The 17,038-nt window shown below is 44.2% G+C and overlaps 1 protein-coding gene across 8 annotated transcripts in view; it reads right to left on the reverse strand.

The window, feature by feature from the left end:
• Positions 1–17,038, reverse strand: part of IFT81 (intraflagellar transport 81) — a 192,450-nt gene that overhangs the window by 79,082 nt on the left and 96,330 nt on the right. For 5 of the 8 annotated variants that reach the window (XM_082698408.1, XM_082698410.1, XM_082698414.1 and 2 more), the window contains one exon: positions 461–619. In XM_082698408.1, coding sequence (XP_082554534.1) covers positions 461–604 — 144 coding nt within the window. In that variant the 5' untranslated portion in view covers positions 605–619. Of the gene's footprint in view, positions 1–460; positions 620–1,525; positions 1,669–2,998; positions 3,022–3,431; positions 3,538–17,038 lie in introns of those variants that run through there. The other 3 variants (XM_082698411.1, XM_082698409.1, XM_082698412.1) reach the window with 3 other exon arrangements.

The raw sequence follows: 17,038 nt of genomic DNA on the forward strand, positions 1-17,038 counted from the left end.
CTAACTTGCAATACAATAAAACCTTTTGTAAGAGCATTTTCTTTCTAGGACCAAATCAATTTATGTTTGGAACAGGGAAATAATTTCTAAATAAGGTACAAGCAGATAATCTAATTTTTAAAAGATTATTTATTTATTTGATGGACAGATATCACAAGTAGGCAGAGAGGCAGGCAGAGAGAGGGAGGGGGAAGGAGTCTTGCCGTGGAGCAGAGAGCCCGATGTGGGGCTCCATCCCAGGACCCTGGGATCATGACCTGAGCTGAAGGCAGAGGCTTTAACCCATTGAGCCACCCAGGCGCCCCAGATAATCTAATTTTTAAGCTAGTAGAGAAATATTAAACATCATTTATTATTACTTTACAGGCATGAAAAATAAGGCCCAAGAGTCACAGATATTTAGAGGCAGAAAATGGCTTTCCTGCTATCCTTTTCATCACAAGAAAGAGAAAATTCTTACCTTTGGGTCAATTTCAGCCAGAACATCATTGAGAACTTGCAATAGTTGCATTGGCTCCAGGGAATCAAATGTGATTAAATTATAGTTCTTCCTAAAAGGCTCTTTATTGAGATTGTCCACAATGAATTTGATTTGATCACTCATAATTGGGTCTTATAACTAAAAATAGAGATAAAATTCCTTAGTACTGGTAACAAACATTCCAGAAAAAAAATTAGTATTAAGTTTATAGGAAGTAGGAATGAAGAGTATTAATTCTCCGTGGCATACAAAATGCTGTGAAAAGGGTTATTTTATTGAAAGAAATCAAGATATGAAGACTTTATTTTGAATGTTTCAGTATATACTGCTAATACTGAATACCATGTTTTGTATATACATCTGGTAGGATAGCAATCATCTGAATTAACACTGAGTTCATATGGACAAATGAATAATAAATCCCATCTACAATAACATCTCTTCCATTCAGCTCCACAACTACCCAGGGGTAAAAATCTGGTAGGCTACAGACATGCTTCTAATTTTTTTTTTTTTAATTAGCAGCCCATGTTTAAAAAGTGGGAAAATTTTTTTTTTTTACGTTAAAAATCCAGACATCCAGTTTCTCTTCCAAATCAGATCTGGCAACCGTGGGTACATAACTGTGCACAGCCACACCCAAATGAAGCCAAGCTAAGGCTGCAAGCTTCAGTCTCGATGTGCATTCTTTGGTTTTCTGGTTTCCTCCACCAAGCACTCTTCACCCACTGACATTATGGACTGTAGGCATCAACTCTGCCACCGTTGACTAATTCAGGCCTATGTTTCCCTGTGCCTTCAATAAGGAAACAGCCTCGAGTTTTCTGGCCCCTGCCTCTCCTATTCCAAATCGTTTGTGTGCTTCTCATTGCTCACAAAATAAATTCCAAATTTCTTGAATTTTGATTTTTCAGATGTAACTCAGTGGAGTTTTCCCACCTTCATTTTTCCAAACTGTTACCTTTCACTCTTAAATTTCACCCGACTGAAAAGTTACTGCTCCTTAATTTTTTCACCTGTCTTCAGTTAATGCTGTTTTCTTACCTAGAAAAACTGTCTCCCGATCTCCACAGGTGCAGATCCTAACCGTCTTTCAGGGTTTGCCCTCCAAATGCACATTCTTCCAGGAAGTCATTCTCAAGCTATCTCCCACATTCTCCATCAGAATAACGGCAGCAGCACCTGCCCTGGAGGCTAACCACATTTAATCTGCACTGTTCTCCTAGAGTTATTTTTCTTTTTCTTTTTTTTTTTAAAGATTTTATTTTATTTATTTGATAGAGAAAGAGATCACAAGCAGGCAGAGCAGCAGGCAGAGAGAGAGGGGGAAGCAGGCTCCCTGCTGAGCAGAGAGTCTGATGTGGGGCTCAATCCCAGGACCCTGAGATCATGACCTGAGCCGAAGGCAGAGGCTTAACCCACTGAGCCACCCAGGGGCCCCTAGAGTTATTTTTCTGTTTTGTACTAGTGACTCATGTACGTTTTCTCTTCTCTACTAAATTGTAAATTCCATGAGGACATTTTTGTGCCTAATTCTATCTGTGAATACCCACTGCATCAAAACTGAATTCTTCCATTGACTGGATAAATGTGTTCACGGGCCCAAGGCCAGAAAAAGAAAGATAAGCCCAAGTCAACTGGTGGTGATCTTAAGTTTTAAAAAATTAAATATCTGATTATTTAACTGCTGAAGCAGCTTTACCATGGTTCCTAGTGTTTCCTGCTTGAGGGTATCAATTGTTTAATATGGGAAGAACTGGCAGAAATTTTGCAGGCAGGTAATTTTTTAAAATTAGCAATTTAAAAAAGGAATTAAAAATGAACTGCTAAGAAAAGAAATTTTAAAAAATTACTTCAGTGCTCCCTAAGAGTTTTTAACTAAGAAATGAATAGATGCTATTTTATCAAAGACATTAGTTGGGGCTGCATGCATTTTGCTCTGAAATAGATTTTAATTGGGGGGGTGGAGCTGCATATTTGTAAAACATTAAATCTAAAACTATGAATCAGTGATTATTATTGTTAAAAAATGAGTCAAAAGATAGTAGAAAGGATAACCAATGTGCTTTAAAAAATTCGAGGCTTCCTTTAATCTACAAAAGGAAAACTTTTACATAAATGAAATAAAAATCCACCTCGGAGATGCAAGTTTTTCGTTGTTAAAAATATTTTAAGTAAAAATCCACGTCATAACCTTCCCATACATATAGAAGTTTAATGATTTAGAAATTATATGTATATAATATATAACATATATATATTCACACACATATGTTTTTTCCCTTTCAAAACAAGACACTTGGACAAACGAGTAAAATGTTACCAGGAGAGGAAAAGAAACTAGTCGGGTTCCCCCTAGGTGCCCACCAGCTTTCTGATGGTCACCAGCTAAGGACAAAGATGTACTGAACAGGTAGGTTGTCGATGCCCAGCGGGCTCTGCGCTCTAAAATTAGCAAAAGCAATTACTCTCCCTCTGCCAGCGGAAAAGTCGCCACACTAATTCACGAGCACTTACCCACATAAGAGCCCAAGGGGGTGGGGGGAAGAATTAAAACCAGGACGTGCGTCTATCTGGCACAACTCGGGACGGAAACGACGCTGCCCTGGTCCCAGGCCGGCACGAGCGCGGGACCAGCAGCCTCTTAGGATTCCCAAAAATAGTGTCCCACCCCGCCCCGCGCCCGGGGCTCGGGACAGTGGACAGGGGACCCCACATACGACCCAGACCTCTCGCGGGGGGTGATTTGGGCTCCCCGACCGCTCAACCTTCGGGGGAGCTGCCTGGATCCTCGCGAGGCCCATCAGGCACCGACCCCGGCGTTGAGGGCTGAACTGCTGCGACCCTCCCCTGGCGAAGGTGCTGCTCTGGGAAGGGGACGAGGAGGGAGTTCTCTTTGGGGGAGTGGGGGGCTTCAGGGAAGTTTCCGAGCGCGTCTTGGCGAGGTTACCTCAAATTCTCCTCAAGAAACCACTTTTCCCCCCCGCAGGAGGCATCCAGGCTCTACAGGGTTCCTAGAGACGAGCTCCCTGGCAACGGTTGCTAGGCCGTGAGATTACGTCACTTCCGGCGGGTGGGCCAGGCCGTTTCCGCGGGGCCCTCGGGGGCACGGTAGGGCCGAGGTCCCCAGCGGGGAAAAGTGTGGTGCCCGGCCCACGTGCAAGTGCGTTTACCAGTCCCGTGCCACGGTGAGGACTGGAGACCACTGTACTTCGTGATGTCAGCTGGCAAGGAAAATATGAGGGGAAAAAAAATGAAATTCCTCACGCCCTGAAAACTTAGTTGCCTGTCCAAACATCTTGGAAGAAACCAACTACAGATTTAGTATCAGTCTCAGAGCAAAATAAAACAAACAAAAAAGGGAAACAAATTCCTTATGAGGCATCTCCTATTTGCCTTGCTCTGCGATGGCTGCTGGCGATGCAAAGGAAGCCAGGAATTACCACAGGGCTCCTGTTTTCAAGGAGCATAGTCTACTGCGGATCAAGAGACCACTGAAAGGCAACTCCAAAACTATCACAAAAGGATAATGGGGGAGGCCAGATGAAGTATATCCTGAGTTTATTTGGGTCTGAAGGGCCCGTACAATCAGGAAGGTTTCCACCAGATAAAGTGATGTTTAAGGATCAGTGAAAATTAGCCACATGGGATTTTTTTTTTTTTTTGAGCAGAGGGAACAGAACATTGCAAGATGACTCCATTGCTGGTTGCCTTCTGACTACTGAACAGAAACAGGCATCCTGCCGGGCACCTGGGGGAAAACGAAGACCCATCCCAGCTCACAGATGGTCCTGACAAGTTGGAGAAGGCAACACTGAAAACCTTGAAAAGTTAAATAATTTAAATAACTTTGGGAGGAATAGTAAAGGATTCATATAAGGAACTGAATAATTAATTGACCCTGGTGGATGTATTGGTGGATGTATTAGGAGATTCCCTGGGCCACCAGGATTTGAAACCTGGGTCTGCCATCTTGCATCCTTACCTCTCTGACCTTTCCTGATCTCCTCTATAATATATGGCTATAATACTACTTTCCTCAAAAGGCTGATGTGAGGATTAAGTGTGTCAAAATAGGTAAAGTCATTTGAATAGTGCCTGACACTGGAAGAGCTAAGGACATTTTACCTTTTTCCCCTAAATCTAAGCGAGATGGTTAGATTTGCTCCTTCTACAGAGTCTACAGATGTAGGCTCTAGAAAGATAAGAGTGGTTTATTGGGTAGTTTTTAGTTCCTCCTCTGTCTGTTGCGGCTATTATAGAAGCACTATAATTTTCAGTGATGAGAATGCAATCCTGTGTAAATTGGAGTAAGCAATGGAATCTACTCTTTGCACTCAAATTTGAATGGATGTTATGTTTAATGTGGTTGCTCTGGAACCCAAGGAAAAATTTGAGGCCAGTCAGCACACTTCTTGGAATCCACATACTGAGAAGATTATATTCCATCTTGAACCAAAAAAGTGAGACACAGAGAAGCCTGCTCATATTAGGTCTCTGCCTATGTATAGGGCCCAGATACAGGCCAGAGGAAGACTTACCACCCCCTGATTCATTTAAGATAAAACCTTGAATGGATTCATGAAGAGTCCAAGAAGAACTCAGCAACAATTCCACAACACTGAAGGCTGATTACATTCCAAGTCAAGCTACCCACATGAAGAATTTTTTCCTCGTAGATGTTGAGTCTTCCTTATAAACCCCAAAACATGTCTCTTGGCTGAACTGTATTTGACTTTTTTTTTTTTTTTGACAGAGAGAGAGATCACAAGTAGGCAAAGAGGCAGGTAGGAAGCAGGCTCCCTGCTGAGCAGAGAACCCTATGTGGGGCTCGATCCCAGGACCCTGAGATCATGACCTGAGCTGAAGGCAGAGGCTTTATAACCTACTGAGCCACCCAGGCGCCCCATATTTGACATTTTTAATAGCTGAAGGGAAGTCCAATTATATGAGATAGTCTTTCTGACGAAGTCCCACCCCTACCCTGAGTCTATTTAAAAAAAAAAAAAAAGTTTCTGGGGTGCCTGGGTGGCTCAGTGGATTAACCCTCTGCCTTCCGCTCAGGTCATGATCTCAGGGTCCTGGGATTGAGCCCCGCATCCGCATCTGGGTCTCTGCTCGGTGGGGAGCCTGCTCCCCCTCCCTCTCTGACCGCCTCTCTACCTACTTGTGTTCGTTCTCTTTCTGTCAAATAAATAAATAAAATCTTTAAAAAAAAAAGTTTCATCAATGTGTAATTCACATACATACAGTTCACCCATTTAAAGTATATAATTTACACTAATTCAAAAAGATCTATGCATCCCTATGTTTACTGCAGCATTATTTACACTAGCCAAGGTATGGAAGCACCCCAAGTGTTCACCAATAAACGAATGGATAAAGAAGATACACACACAAACACATACACATACACACATACAGGAATGTCACAGAGCCATGCAAAAGAATGAGATCTTACCATTTGGGACAAAAAGGATGAACCTAAAGGGTATAGTGCTAAGTGAAATAAGTCAGACTCAAAAAGACAAATCCCATATGATTTCACTCATATGTAGACTCTAAAAAACAAAACAAATGAACAAACAAGCAAAAAGCCAAATCATACCTATAAATACAGAGAACAAAGTGGTGGTTGCCAGAGGAAAGGGGAGGTTGGGGGTGGTTAGACTAAATAGTTGAAAGGGAGTAGGAGAAACAGGCTTCCAGTTAAGTAATGAATAAGTCATGGAAATAAAAGGCATCGCACAGAGAGTATAGTAAATGACATTGCAATAGTGACATACGGTGACTGATGGTAGCTGCGCTTGTGATAAGCATAACATATAGAGAAACTGAAGCACTATGTTGTACACCTGAAAACAATGTAACAATGTGTGTCAAAACTCAAATTTTATTAAAAATTATTATAAAAAATAAAGTACATAATTCAATGGCTTTTAGCTTAATCACAAAGTTGTGTAGCCATCACCACTATCTAATCACAGAACATCTTCATCACCCCAAAAAGAGAGCCCATACCCTTTAGCCATCAAAAAAAAAAAACAAAAACAAAAACAAAAACTTGCCACCACACAGCCCCTGGAAACCACTAATGTGCTTTCCTTCTTTAGGACTATACCTCTCCTGGATATTTCATATAAAAGGAATCATTAAAGTATCAGTCTGGCTTCTTTCACTTAGTATAATGTTTTAAAAGTTCATCTGTGTTGTAGTATGTATCAGTACCTCATTCCATTTGTGGCAGAATAACAGTCCATTGTCCATCCATTCCTCAGCTGAGGGACATTTAGACTGTTTCCACTTTTTGGTTATACTGAACAATGTGCTATGAACATCTGTGTACATACCTCCACTGCCTTATGAAAAGCGCTTCCATTGGCTAAGTCAGATGAGCAGGGGCATGAGTAATTGGGAGGTAGATGGTTATTCATTCTTGGGTTTGTCTTTTCCTTTGAATTTTTGTTAATTTTAGCCTCTTGGGTGCTCATGGTTGTAGACCACAGAACCAAAGAGGTGGATTCCTTAGTAGTTTTTGGTTGTAACAACAAACTGTTGTTGCAACCTACTTGTCCCTTGCTACCAAAACACGAAAATACCCGATCTGTTTCTCACCTGAAGCCCTCTGATAAGAAGATGCTGTTAAATGGAAGTGTGCTTTAAAAGTTCACCAGCCTCTAGTGGAGAAGAGGGTGGGGACAGGTGTGGAGGAGGTGAAAGAAAATAGAAGCTGCCCCTTACAACTCCCTTATTTAACCTTGTAGATACTGCAAGGCTATCCATGGTTGTGAACTTCTCCTCTGGTTATTCAGAGGATGGGGAAAAAAAATCACTCCCGGTCAAAATGTGTTTTTCAAGACTCAGTTTAGTACAAAATTAAAATAAGGAGGGGGCCTTTATTTCATGTAGTTGTGAAGTCCAAGGATATTCTGCCTTCAGGTACGGTGTGATCTAGGTCATCTTGATATTCTTTCTCCCTTCATTTCACTGTCTCTTATCTCCACTTCCCTCTGAATGGGCTGCTATTAGCAAGAGGTTTATTTTCTTCCCGCCTAGCAACCTCACTAAAACTAGAGTCTTTTTTCCAACAGTTCCAGCAAATTCCCAGGGATGACCCTCACTGGTCTCAAGTGTGTCAGGCCATTCTTGAATCCATTGCTATGACTCTGATAGATGAATCTGAGGAGGGCTGCTCCAAAAAAGAAAGAACTGGATTCTGTTACCAGAGGTAGAGATGCAGTGCAAACAAGAACAACAGATGTCTCTTCCAGAAGTCAGGGAAGGTGGTTAAATCTTAAAATCTGGGTAGGCAAAACCAGAAGAGGAAGAAATGAGCCTGTACTTATTCTGGAGAGCACCCATATCAGTGCAAACTTTCTCCCCGATTTCCTCCCAACAAATAAATCATCTTTCTTCACTACAGGCTTCCATCGTGGGCCAAGTGAGGTCTCAAGATATCCGCAGACTCCCCAGGTCTCCACAAAAATCTGAGGATACTATGAACATAATGCCTCCAGTCCCTTTTCATTTCATAACTTCCAAACAAGAACTTTCCTGTGCAGAGCACGGAAAGCCAAGCCAATTTTCTGTTTTTGGTATTAAATTTAGACCTTTCATCCTGACCATGAGATATTTCTGGATTCTGCATGAGTATTCAGAGAATGCCAGTTTTCAAGATGCTATCCCATCTGGGGCTACTCTGCACACTGCCCACTTTATCTCATTCTTTTAAAACTGGGAAAAATGACCCAGGCACAGGAACAAGTTTGGAAGTGGGTTATTCTGCTATTCATTAATTGTCACTTAATGCCATTGCCATCTAGGTTAGTTGGTGAGGAAAGAAATGGAATTTAAATGAAAACCTGAATTGAATTTCACCTATATCCTAAATTGCCTTAGCTCTGGCAATTTAATTTTGTGGGTATGCTTAGTAGTAGAATGTGCTCTCCTAAAAGGTAAAAAGATAACTAATATGTGAAACATTCACCTGGATGGGTGAGACTGCAGAGGTGTTGTTAAATGTGTGTGTGGTGGGGCGCCTAGGTGGCTTAGCGGGTTAAGCCTCTGCCTTCAGCTCAGGTCATGATCTCAGGGTCCTGGGATGGAGCCCCACATTGGGCGCTCTGCTCAGCGGGGAGCCTGCTTCCCCCCCACCCCTGCCGCCCCACCTGATGCTGTGCCTACTTGTGATCTCTCTCCCTCTGTGTGTCAAATAAATAACAAAAAATAGATAAATAAATAAAAAATGTGTACGCAGTGCTACATTTTTGTAGAACAGTTTTTTAACGGATTTTGTAAGATTAATGGGTAATGTAGAGGGGTCAAAACAATACGCAATTCATATGCAGTCCTTGGGTACGAGTATGGATTGAAATATAAGATACAGCTAATTTCTACTGGGCTCAAATAATAATCATGTCATCACTTACTGAGTGCTTATTGTAGGTCAGGAACTCCATTAAATACTTCACATATGTATCAGAATTTATTAAAATATTAATTTATGTGTGTACTCCTCTGTTTCTCCTCCTCTGGAAACAATCTGCATTGCCTTGAGATTTGCAAGCTGAAATCAGAAGTCATACCTCCTGCCTTTTGTAAAGGTCTGAAATCTTTGGGAGAGATTATGGATTACACTGGCTGTCCTCCAGGGAGAAGCAGAGAGAGGAGTTCCTTCCAAAGTCAGAAGAGAGAGAAGAAAGTTGCTAAGAGGAATGAGAAAGGATCATAGGTTGATCATTCTGGGGCAACTCCTAAGAAGGGAAGAATATGAGGAAGCCACATGGTGAATCTAGGGGTGGCCAACACTCTTTGTCCCAGGTCTGACATGGAAGCATCGACAATATTGAATCTGAAAGGACCAGGCAGTCTGGGATGATGCGTGGGTGACTGAGGAGTCACCAGCGCGGGCCAGTGACAGAGGACTGCAAGTGACTCTCCGAAGCTTTGCCCCTGCAAAAGAGCCCAGGGACTTGACAATCCCTGGGATATGCGTGAGAAGGAAATGCCCAAAAATGACAGGAAGGGATCTCAGATTTGGATTTCAGTTAATGATAAAATAATAGTGATAAAATAATGATAAAATAATGTCCTTCCTCTTGCAAATCTGAGCGGTGCTCTAAAATGGCTAATCTCTGTACTGCCAGCTTCCTAGCAGGATAAAGATGGCACAGTCTATGCAATTGAGGAGAGCTTAATAAAGGACCATTTATAAAGGTATGGGCAGGGTTGAGGAGAACTAACAAAAGAACCAGCAACAAAAGCAAGCATTGCTGCCCTAAGGCTGACACTGCAAGAGAAGGGAACAGGCACCAGAAGGCCGACAGTGAGCAGCAGTACAGAGAATGTTGCCTAACACGACCCATTAGATGCAGCCGGTCTTGACCTCACTCTCCTTCAACCCTCTGATCTCCAGCGTGGCCTCTCATTGGCTAAACCCAATAGGGTGCCCAAGGGGGTAAGCAGACCCATTGAGGTCACTGGTTCAGACTGGGATCCCAGGACATAGAGTCAGGAAGAAAATGAAGGAGTGGGCATCTGGAGTAGCAGACTGAATGAATTATAAATTGAATTATATATGCAATTATACAGTCCAAGTGATGGGCAGAAAGGCCCGAGGAGGGGAAAGGAACTACCCTCACGTCTCCAAGCTCCTCTGGCTCCTTAGCTGAAGTTCTAGGCATTGCATGGGGTTGGACCTAATTTCATTTCAGCACTCTGCCCGCACCCATATCATCTCATTTAATCTTCATAATAGGTCTGCAAGGACAGTATTGCTTTTTCTATTTTATAATTCAGGCCTGGGGAGGCCTGGGGAGTTACTAGAGGGCCCAAGTTCACATACCTAGTAGCTGGCTGAGCCAAGATTCAGACAGCGTCGGCCTGATCCCAAAGCCATTTTCACCAACCTACTAAACTGGCTCGAAACCGGCTCAGCAGAGTCTGAAAGAAGGACCATAAATCAGGCCACTGAAGCAGGAGGCAAAGGGATTTTCTGTGTGGGAGGGCCAGTGTTAACATGCTGTCTGGCTTTCGCTGCCTACAAGGCCTTTGCCAAGGAAAGTCTTCTCTGATCCAGGTAGAGCTAATGGTTTAAAATCCAAGTGCTTACCCTGGAATCACAGAGGGGGAGGATAGAGAAAACACTTGGCCCATGATGGGAAAAAAAGTATATTTTCATTTCAAATGCCTTTCAAGTTCTTTTTTTCCCAGCTGAGTGTTGGTGTATTTATAGAATTCAGGGGGAGTATTTAAGGGTAACCAGCAGTGGAGCTGCATTTTGGGCCATCAGGAAGCTCCGAATCACGCAGGAAAAGGTTGATGGGAGGAGACAGAAAGGCCAAGATCAGCGGGGCACACACTGGCCTTCTCCTTCATGTTGCCAAGAACTTTTCTCCCTTCTGGGCTGATGACGTCAAATCGAAGTCTATAAGTGTGCTATAGATGGAATCAGAGAGCCAAAATGATGGGCAAACAGACGAATGGCTAAACAAATTGTGGTATAAATATACAGCATATTATTCAACCATAAAAAGAAAGAAGTATGGACCCATGGCTACAACATTGATGAACCTTGAAAACATTTTGTTGCATGAAAGAAGCCAGACATAAAAATCCACACACTGTGTGATTCTCCTTATAGGAAGTATCTAGAAGAGGCAAACTCATAAAGACAGAAGGCAGATTGGTGATTGACGAAGGGGAGGGGAGGGGACAATGTGGAGCACCTGCTTAATGGGTACAGGATTTCCTTCTGGGGTGAGGGACATCTTCTGGAGATAGAGGTGGTGGTTGTACAGTCCTGTGAAGGTACTCAATGTCATCAAATTGTTCCCATTAAGAAGGTTAATTTTATACAGTGTGAATCTCACCTCAATTAGAAATAAAGGATGGGCAGACCTTGGGAGGTCACCCATCCACCCTGTCTTCCAGGCTGTCTTTGTTCCTTTCAGCTCACATCATGAGGCCTCATTTCATTCCAGGCTTTCCCTCTCTATCTACTCCCCAGCCACCGGCCTCCCTTCTGTGGCTCCCACACACCAAACCCATGCCAGCCTCAAGACCTTGGCACTGCTGTTTCTTCTGCCTGGCTGTTCTTCACCCGGATCTTGCCCTGGCCTGGCTCTGCCTCCTCATTCAGGAGGAAGAAATGAAGTGGAATAGAAAATATCACACAGAATAGGGTAAACATTACTGTGTCAGAAATATTTTTGCTGTGTCACAAACCACTCCCAACTTATTAGCCTAAAAACAACATGTTTTTTCTTTCCCGCAAAGCCGTGGGTTGGCCAGGCTCAGCTGGCCAGTTCTTCTGCTCCATGCGGTATGTGCCAGAGTCGGCTGGCAGCCCAATTCAGCTGGGGGCTCGTGCGGGGCTAGAACACCCAAGAGAGCTCCCCTCCTTTCAGGGCCTCAGTGCTGCTTCCTGGTCCCCCTTGGCATGGATGCTCTTTCTCCTTGCAGTCTCTCATTGGGCTGTGGATTGACCTGAGCTTCCTTACCCAGCAGCCAGGCACCAAAAGCATGAAAGTCAGAGCCACCGGGCTCCTTAAAGTGGAGACCCAGAACACGCGGAGTTATTTCCTTTACATTCCATTGGTTAAAGCAAGTCATAAGATCTTCCCTGATTCAAGGAAAGAAGAAACAGGCTCTACCTCTGGATCAGGGAGTAGCATGGGCATACCAGGAACGATGTTTGCTAAACTGTTGCCAGACATCTTCACAGACACTCTACCATGATTGTTTAGTGGAATTTTTATTTCAATTTAATAAAAATGCATGCGTGTTCTTTGGGTCACACAATAAAACATATTTCTTGCTGTGAGTCACAGCCAAAAGGTTAAAAAAACACACTTCTTCTACATCCCTTTATAAATTTCTTCCATAGCACTTAGTGCTCTCGGCACTTCGTTTACTTGATTGTATGTTCCTCCCATTAGGATATAAACTCTCTTAGAGCAAGGACCTTGTTGGGCTTGTTCACTGCTATGTCCCCAGCACCTGACAGAGCCTATTAGGCACTTAATAGGTGCCTAATAAATATCTGTTGCTGTTAAATAGGTAGAAACAGCTATCAGATATTGGGTGCTGAGCACACAAAAGCATTGTGCCATTTAATTCATTCAATGCATATCTGAGCAACGACTTTGTGCCAGGCACTATTCTAGGTGCTGGTGAAACAACAGTGAATATAATTGACAATAATCCCTGCCCTTACCGAGTTTACATTTCATTATGATACTAGAGTAGTATCAAGTAGATTTGTTGATACTATTTTGACAGATAAGGAAACTGAGAGTCAGAGAGGGAACCTGCCCAAGGTCACACAGCTAATAATTTCAGCCTGACCTGGCTCGACTCCACTCTGGGTTTCGCCCAGAGCAGGGTCTAAGTGATTACAAATCTCAATTCCTTCAACTGCTTCTCTGAAGGATCAAACTCGTCTTTCTGGGAATCAGGCACAGGCAATGGGAAAAGGTGAGTTCCATGACCTCGCAGTCCCTGCCTCCCCCCTCCCCCCCACTTCATGACGATGGCTCACACCTGGGGTGTTGCAGATTTGAGCCACAGCTCTCAGTCACCCCCACTGTCTTATCAGCATGTGACATCCCCAAGTGCCTGGGGCCTGCAGGCCTGGCAAAGAATGCAGCCGGAACAAAAATAAACCTGCCACATTCCTTGGCAGCCCCCTGCCCCTTCCCGCTCTCCAGCCATCCATCCTCACAGCAGAGCCTGCCAGGGAAGGCCAAGAGAGGGAGAGCAGAGCGGAGGAAGCCAGTGCTGCTGCCGGCCAACCCCTGGAAAAAGAGGGAGAGGGGAAGAGAGGAAGAGAAAGAGAGAGATCACCTTATATGGGAACGTGCGCAGACAATGTGTGGCAATGCCTTCGAGTGCAGCAGAGGTCAGATACCAGACAGATGGAAGAAATTAAACATGGGACAGAGCGTGTTCCTGGGCCCTGAAAACAGCTCTTGTTTCACAGCGAGTTCGCACAAAGCCTGGCCCGTTTTCCTTTTTTGCCTAAGCTGAGCAAGATGTGCGTCCTAAACTCTACTTGACTTTGACTCAGGCTCCCTGACTCTGGCTTGGCAGAGGTCTCATCCTTTAAAGTCATTTCTTTCACGAACTAAACGCTTCTTTGGAAATAACAAGGGAAAGGCTAGGCCTCTTTCCCAAGACTTTCCAATCTCTCTCCAAAGTACATAAATTAGTGGTTAATGAGTAAATATGCCTTCATTTTTCATTTATTCATTCATTCATTCAACAAATATCAAGGACCAATTATACCCCAGGCACTGAGCCAGGTGCCGGGAAGACAGCTTTGATGAAGATGATGATGATGATGACGACGACAATGACCATTTGTTGATTTGCACTCATCTTATAAACATTTCAATTCATAATAATCTACTCAGCACTTTCATGGTAGAGTCATTGGTGATACAGAACACTGCTCTAGAATCATCTGGTCCCTGCCCCGTGGCACTTGCAGTGGGTGGGGGGGGGGAGTAGAAATGACAGATACTGAGCACACGATTTCAGAGGCGCCTCCTGTCGGCATTTTGAATCAGCTACCATTACCATTTCCATTTCCCCCAGGGTTTTTCAACCCCAGCACTATGGACATTTTGGGCGGGATCATTCTTTGGGCGGGGCATGTGCGTGGGGTTGGTGGGGAGCTGCTCTGTGCATTACAGGGTATTCAGCAATGTCCCTGGCCTCTAGCCACATGGTGTCAGTAGCAAAAACCCCTCTCCCCTAGTTCCTCCAGTTGTGAGAACCAAAACATGTTTCCAGACATTGCCAAACATCCCCGGGGCGGGGGGTACAAAATTGCTCCTGGTTGAGAATCACCAATTGAACAGATGAGGAAGTAGAGACTCAGGGTGGGTTAAGAAACTTCCTAACGGTCAGACCACTGGCCAGCAGGGCTTGCACCCTGATCATTCTGACTCCAATGTCCCTGGGCATCACCGTTACAGTGTGAAACCCCCTATTTCCTTGATAGCAGATAATCTGTAAGTTTGGATAGTCATAGACTTCTTTAGCTCATTCCACAAAATGGAAGTCATCGTGTTAGTTCAGATCCCCTGAGAAGCAGATGCCAGGATGGGTCCGAACCTGCACAAGATTTACTGAGGATTTCCTTATTCATGGCTGCAAAACGCACAAGGGAAAGGAGCTAGAGTAGGCGGGAGAATCCTCAGCTTGAGGCACCAGGCTGAGCCCTGTGGAAGGTGAGGGGGAAGGAGCACTGGGCAGGAAGAGCCTCAGACAGCAGCATAGCTTGAAGAAAGTTCTGGCCATGCTGATAGGGATTTCCCAAGCCAAAGGAGGCTGTAAGAGGAGTCCCGGGCTGGCCGGCGAGCAGCAGGGCTGCACCAGCACTCCCACAGTGCTCAGTCGCTGGCTGGGGGAAATTGGTGGAGCCAGAGGGGCAGGACCCGGACTGTCAGTCAAACATGTTCTTCGAAGCGGACTCTCCTGAAGGAGTTCTGAACGGGTGCACGCCCGTGGCTATCGCCTCATCAGAAAAATGCTGCCCTGTGCTTACTTTCACGTTAAGGCAGAGAGATCTAAAAGGCACTGGAGATACAAAGCCAGGCTGGCATGGTTTTGTGGGCTACAAAGCCAGGTTGGCGTCGTTTCAGCAAAAGGGTCCATTTTCCTTAGAATGTCTTGAGCTTTTTAGTAAACTTCAAAGTCAGCTCCGACTTGAGTACCTCCAGCAAGGGGGTAAGGAGTGCTGCCTTGAGGAGCTGCTTTGTAGCCTGTGGATGTGGGCACTCCCTGAGACTCAGTTTCCCCGTCTGCATGATGGAATCACCCTGCCTTATCCTGTAGGGTTGATGTGAGGATTGAGTGAATATTTATGGATTGCTGTTCAGGAGAAGACGGAGGTCTTCCTGCATGAACTTTCTACTGATCCCTTGGTTGTGTACGGCTATCTCCCTGCTAACCACCCTCTCTCATCCTTCCAACTGAGATTCGTCTTGGCACTTCCACAAGGAATAACAAACTAGCATTCCCAGGGCTCAGTTTCACAGATAGACAAGCTGTGTTTGGCTCACAGAGTGCTAAACAAACAAACCAATAGAATGAATCGTTTGAAAACAGATATTTCAAGATGAGACAGCCAATCAAAACCAATGCATCTTAATTCCATTTGTTCGAGCTGTGTGGGTTTCTGGGTTCCCTTGAAAATGTGGGAAAGCTAGATATGCTGTGTGGCAGACTGGCTAAAGTCGAGAAGAGGCCGTCTGCTTCAGATGAGACTTGAACTGACCAGGTTTCCAGTCCCCACACTCCTATCAACTGTGATCATGAAGCTAGATTCGCTAGATTAGCTAGATGCCGATTAGCATCGTGTCTGTGCTGCCATTTTTCTTAGAATACTACTCCTTTGTCTCATGTATTTATCAAAGGAGAAAAGGTAGACCAGGAGATCTACGTTCTTTCTTGTACCTGGTCCCATTTCACTTCACTTAGATCACTACCTGACACTTACTTGGCACACCCAAGTTTACATTCAGACTTGCGGCCTGTTAAGCCCTTCTGGAATTTCCTTCCTAAAATGATCCCTGCAATTTCATAAGAATCCTCTATGTTTTTATTTCCCTTTAATTCACATGCACTGCCATTCACCCAAGAGGCACACAGTATTTCCTTCATTTTATTTTTATTTATTTATTTATTTTTGAAGATTTTATTTATTCATTTGTGTGAGAGAGAGAGTGTGCGAGCAAGAGCAGGGTGAGGGGTAGAGGGAGAGGGAGAAATAGACTCCCCGCTGAGCAGGGAGCCCAATGTGGGGCTTGATCCGGGGACTCCAGGATCATGACCTGAGCCAAAGGCAGATGCTTAACCAACCAAGCTACAGTAGGCACCTCTACTTCCTTCATTTTAAAGAGCAGTGAGTCCTGGAGAGATGACATGGTTTGCCCAAGGACAGAGCTGGTTAGTGGCAGAGCAGAGTCCTACCGACCCCAAGTCTGATACTTTTTTCCATTACTCTAGGCTACAAAGTATATTAGGACTTTGAGTTGCAAAAGACAGAAAGTTAACTAAAATTGGCTTAAGCAAAAGAGGCAATTTATTAGCTCATATGACTGGACAATCCAAAGGAACCAGGGCTTCAAGTACAACTGGATCTAGGAGCTCAGATACTATCCTGGGACTCCACTAATCCTTCTCTCTTGGTTCTAATTCCTTATTCTGTTGGTTTTATTTTCATGTAGCCTTTCTACTCACTGATGGCAAGACCAGAAGCACTAAGCCTTATCTATTAGCTTCAAATCCATATGGTCCCAACAAATGGAATTGAGTCTCCTTGGTCCTGACTGGCGTGATCTAATTATGTGCCCGTCCCTGAGCCAATCACCTGCCAGAGAATATGGTGTTCTGATTGGCCCGACTCGGTCATGTGACGCCCCCAAACAGGGTATGAGATTAGCAACACCCGAAGAGGAGCTGAGGGTTGACAGTGGAGGAGTGATGCCCAAAAAGGAAAACTGAGTGTTACCATCAGATATGGGGATGAATGCGGGACCAGCATAT

Source organism: Mustela nivalis, assembly GCF_964662115.1.
Source record: "Mustela nivalis genome assembly, chromosome: 14".
Classification (NCBI taxonomy): domain Eukaryota; kingdom Metazoa; phylum Chordata; class Mammalia; order Carnivora; family Mustelidae; genus Mustela; species Mustela nivalis.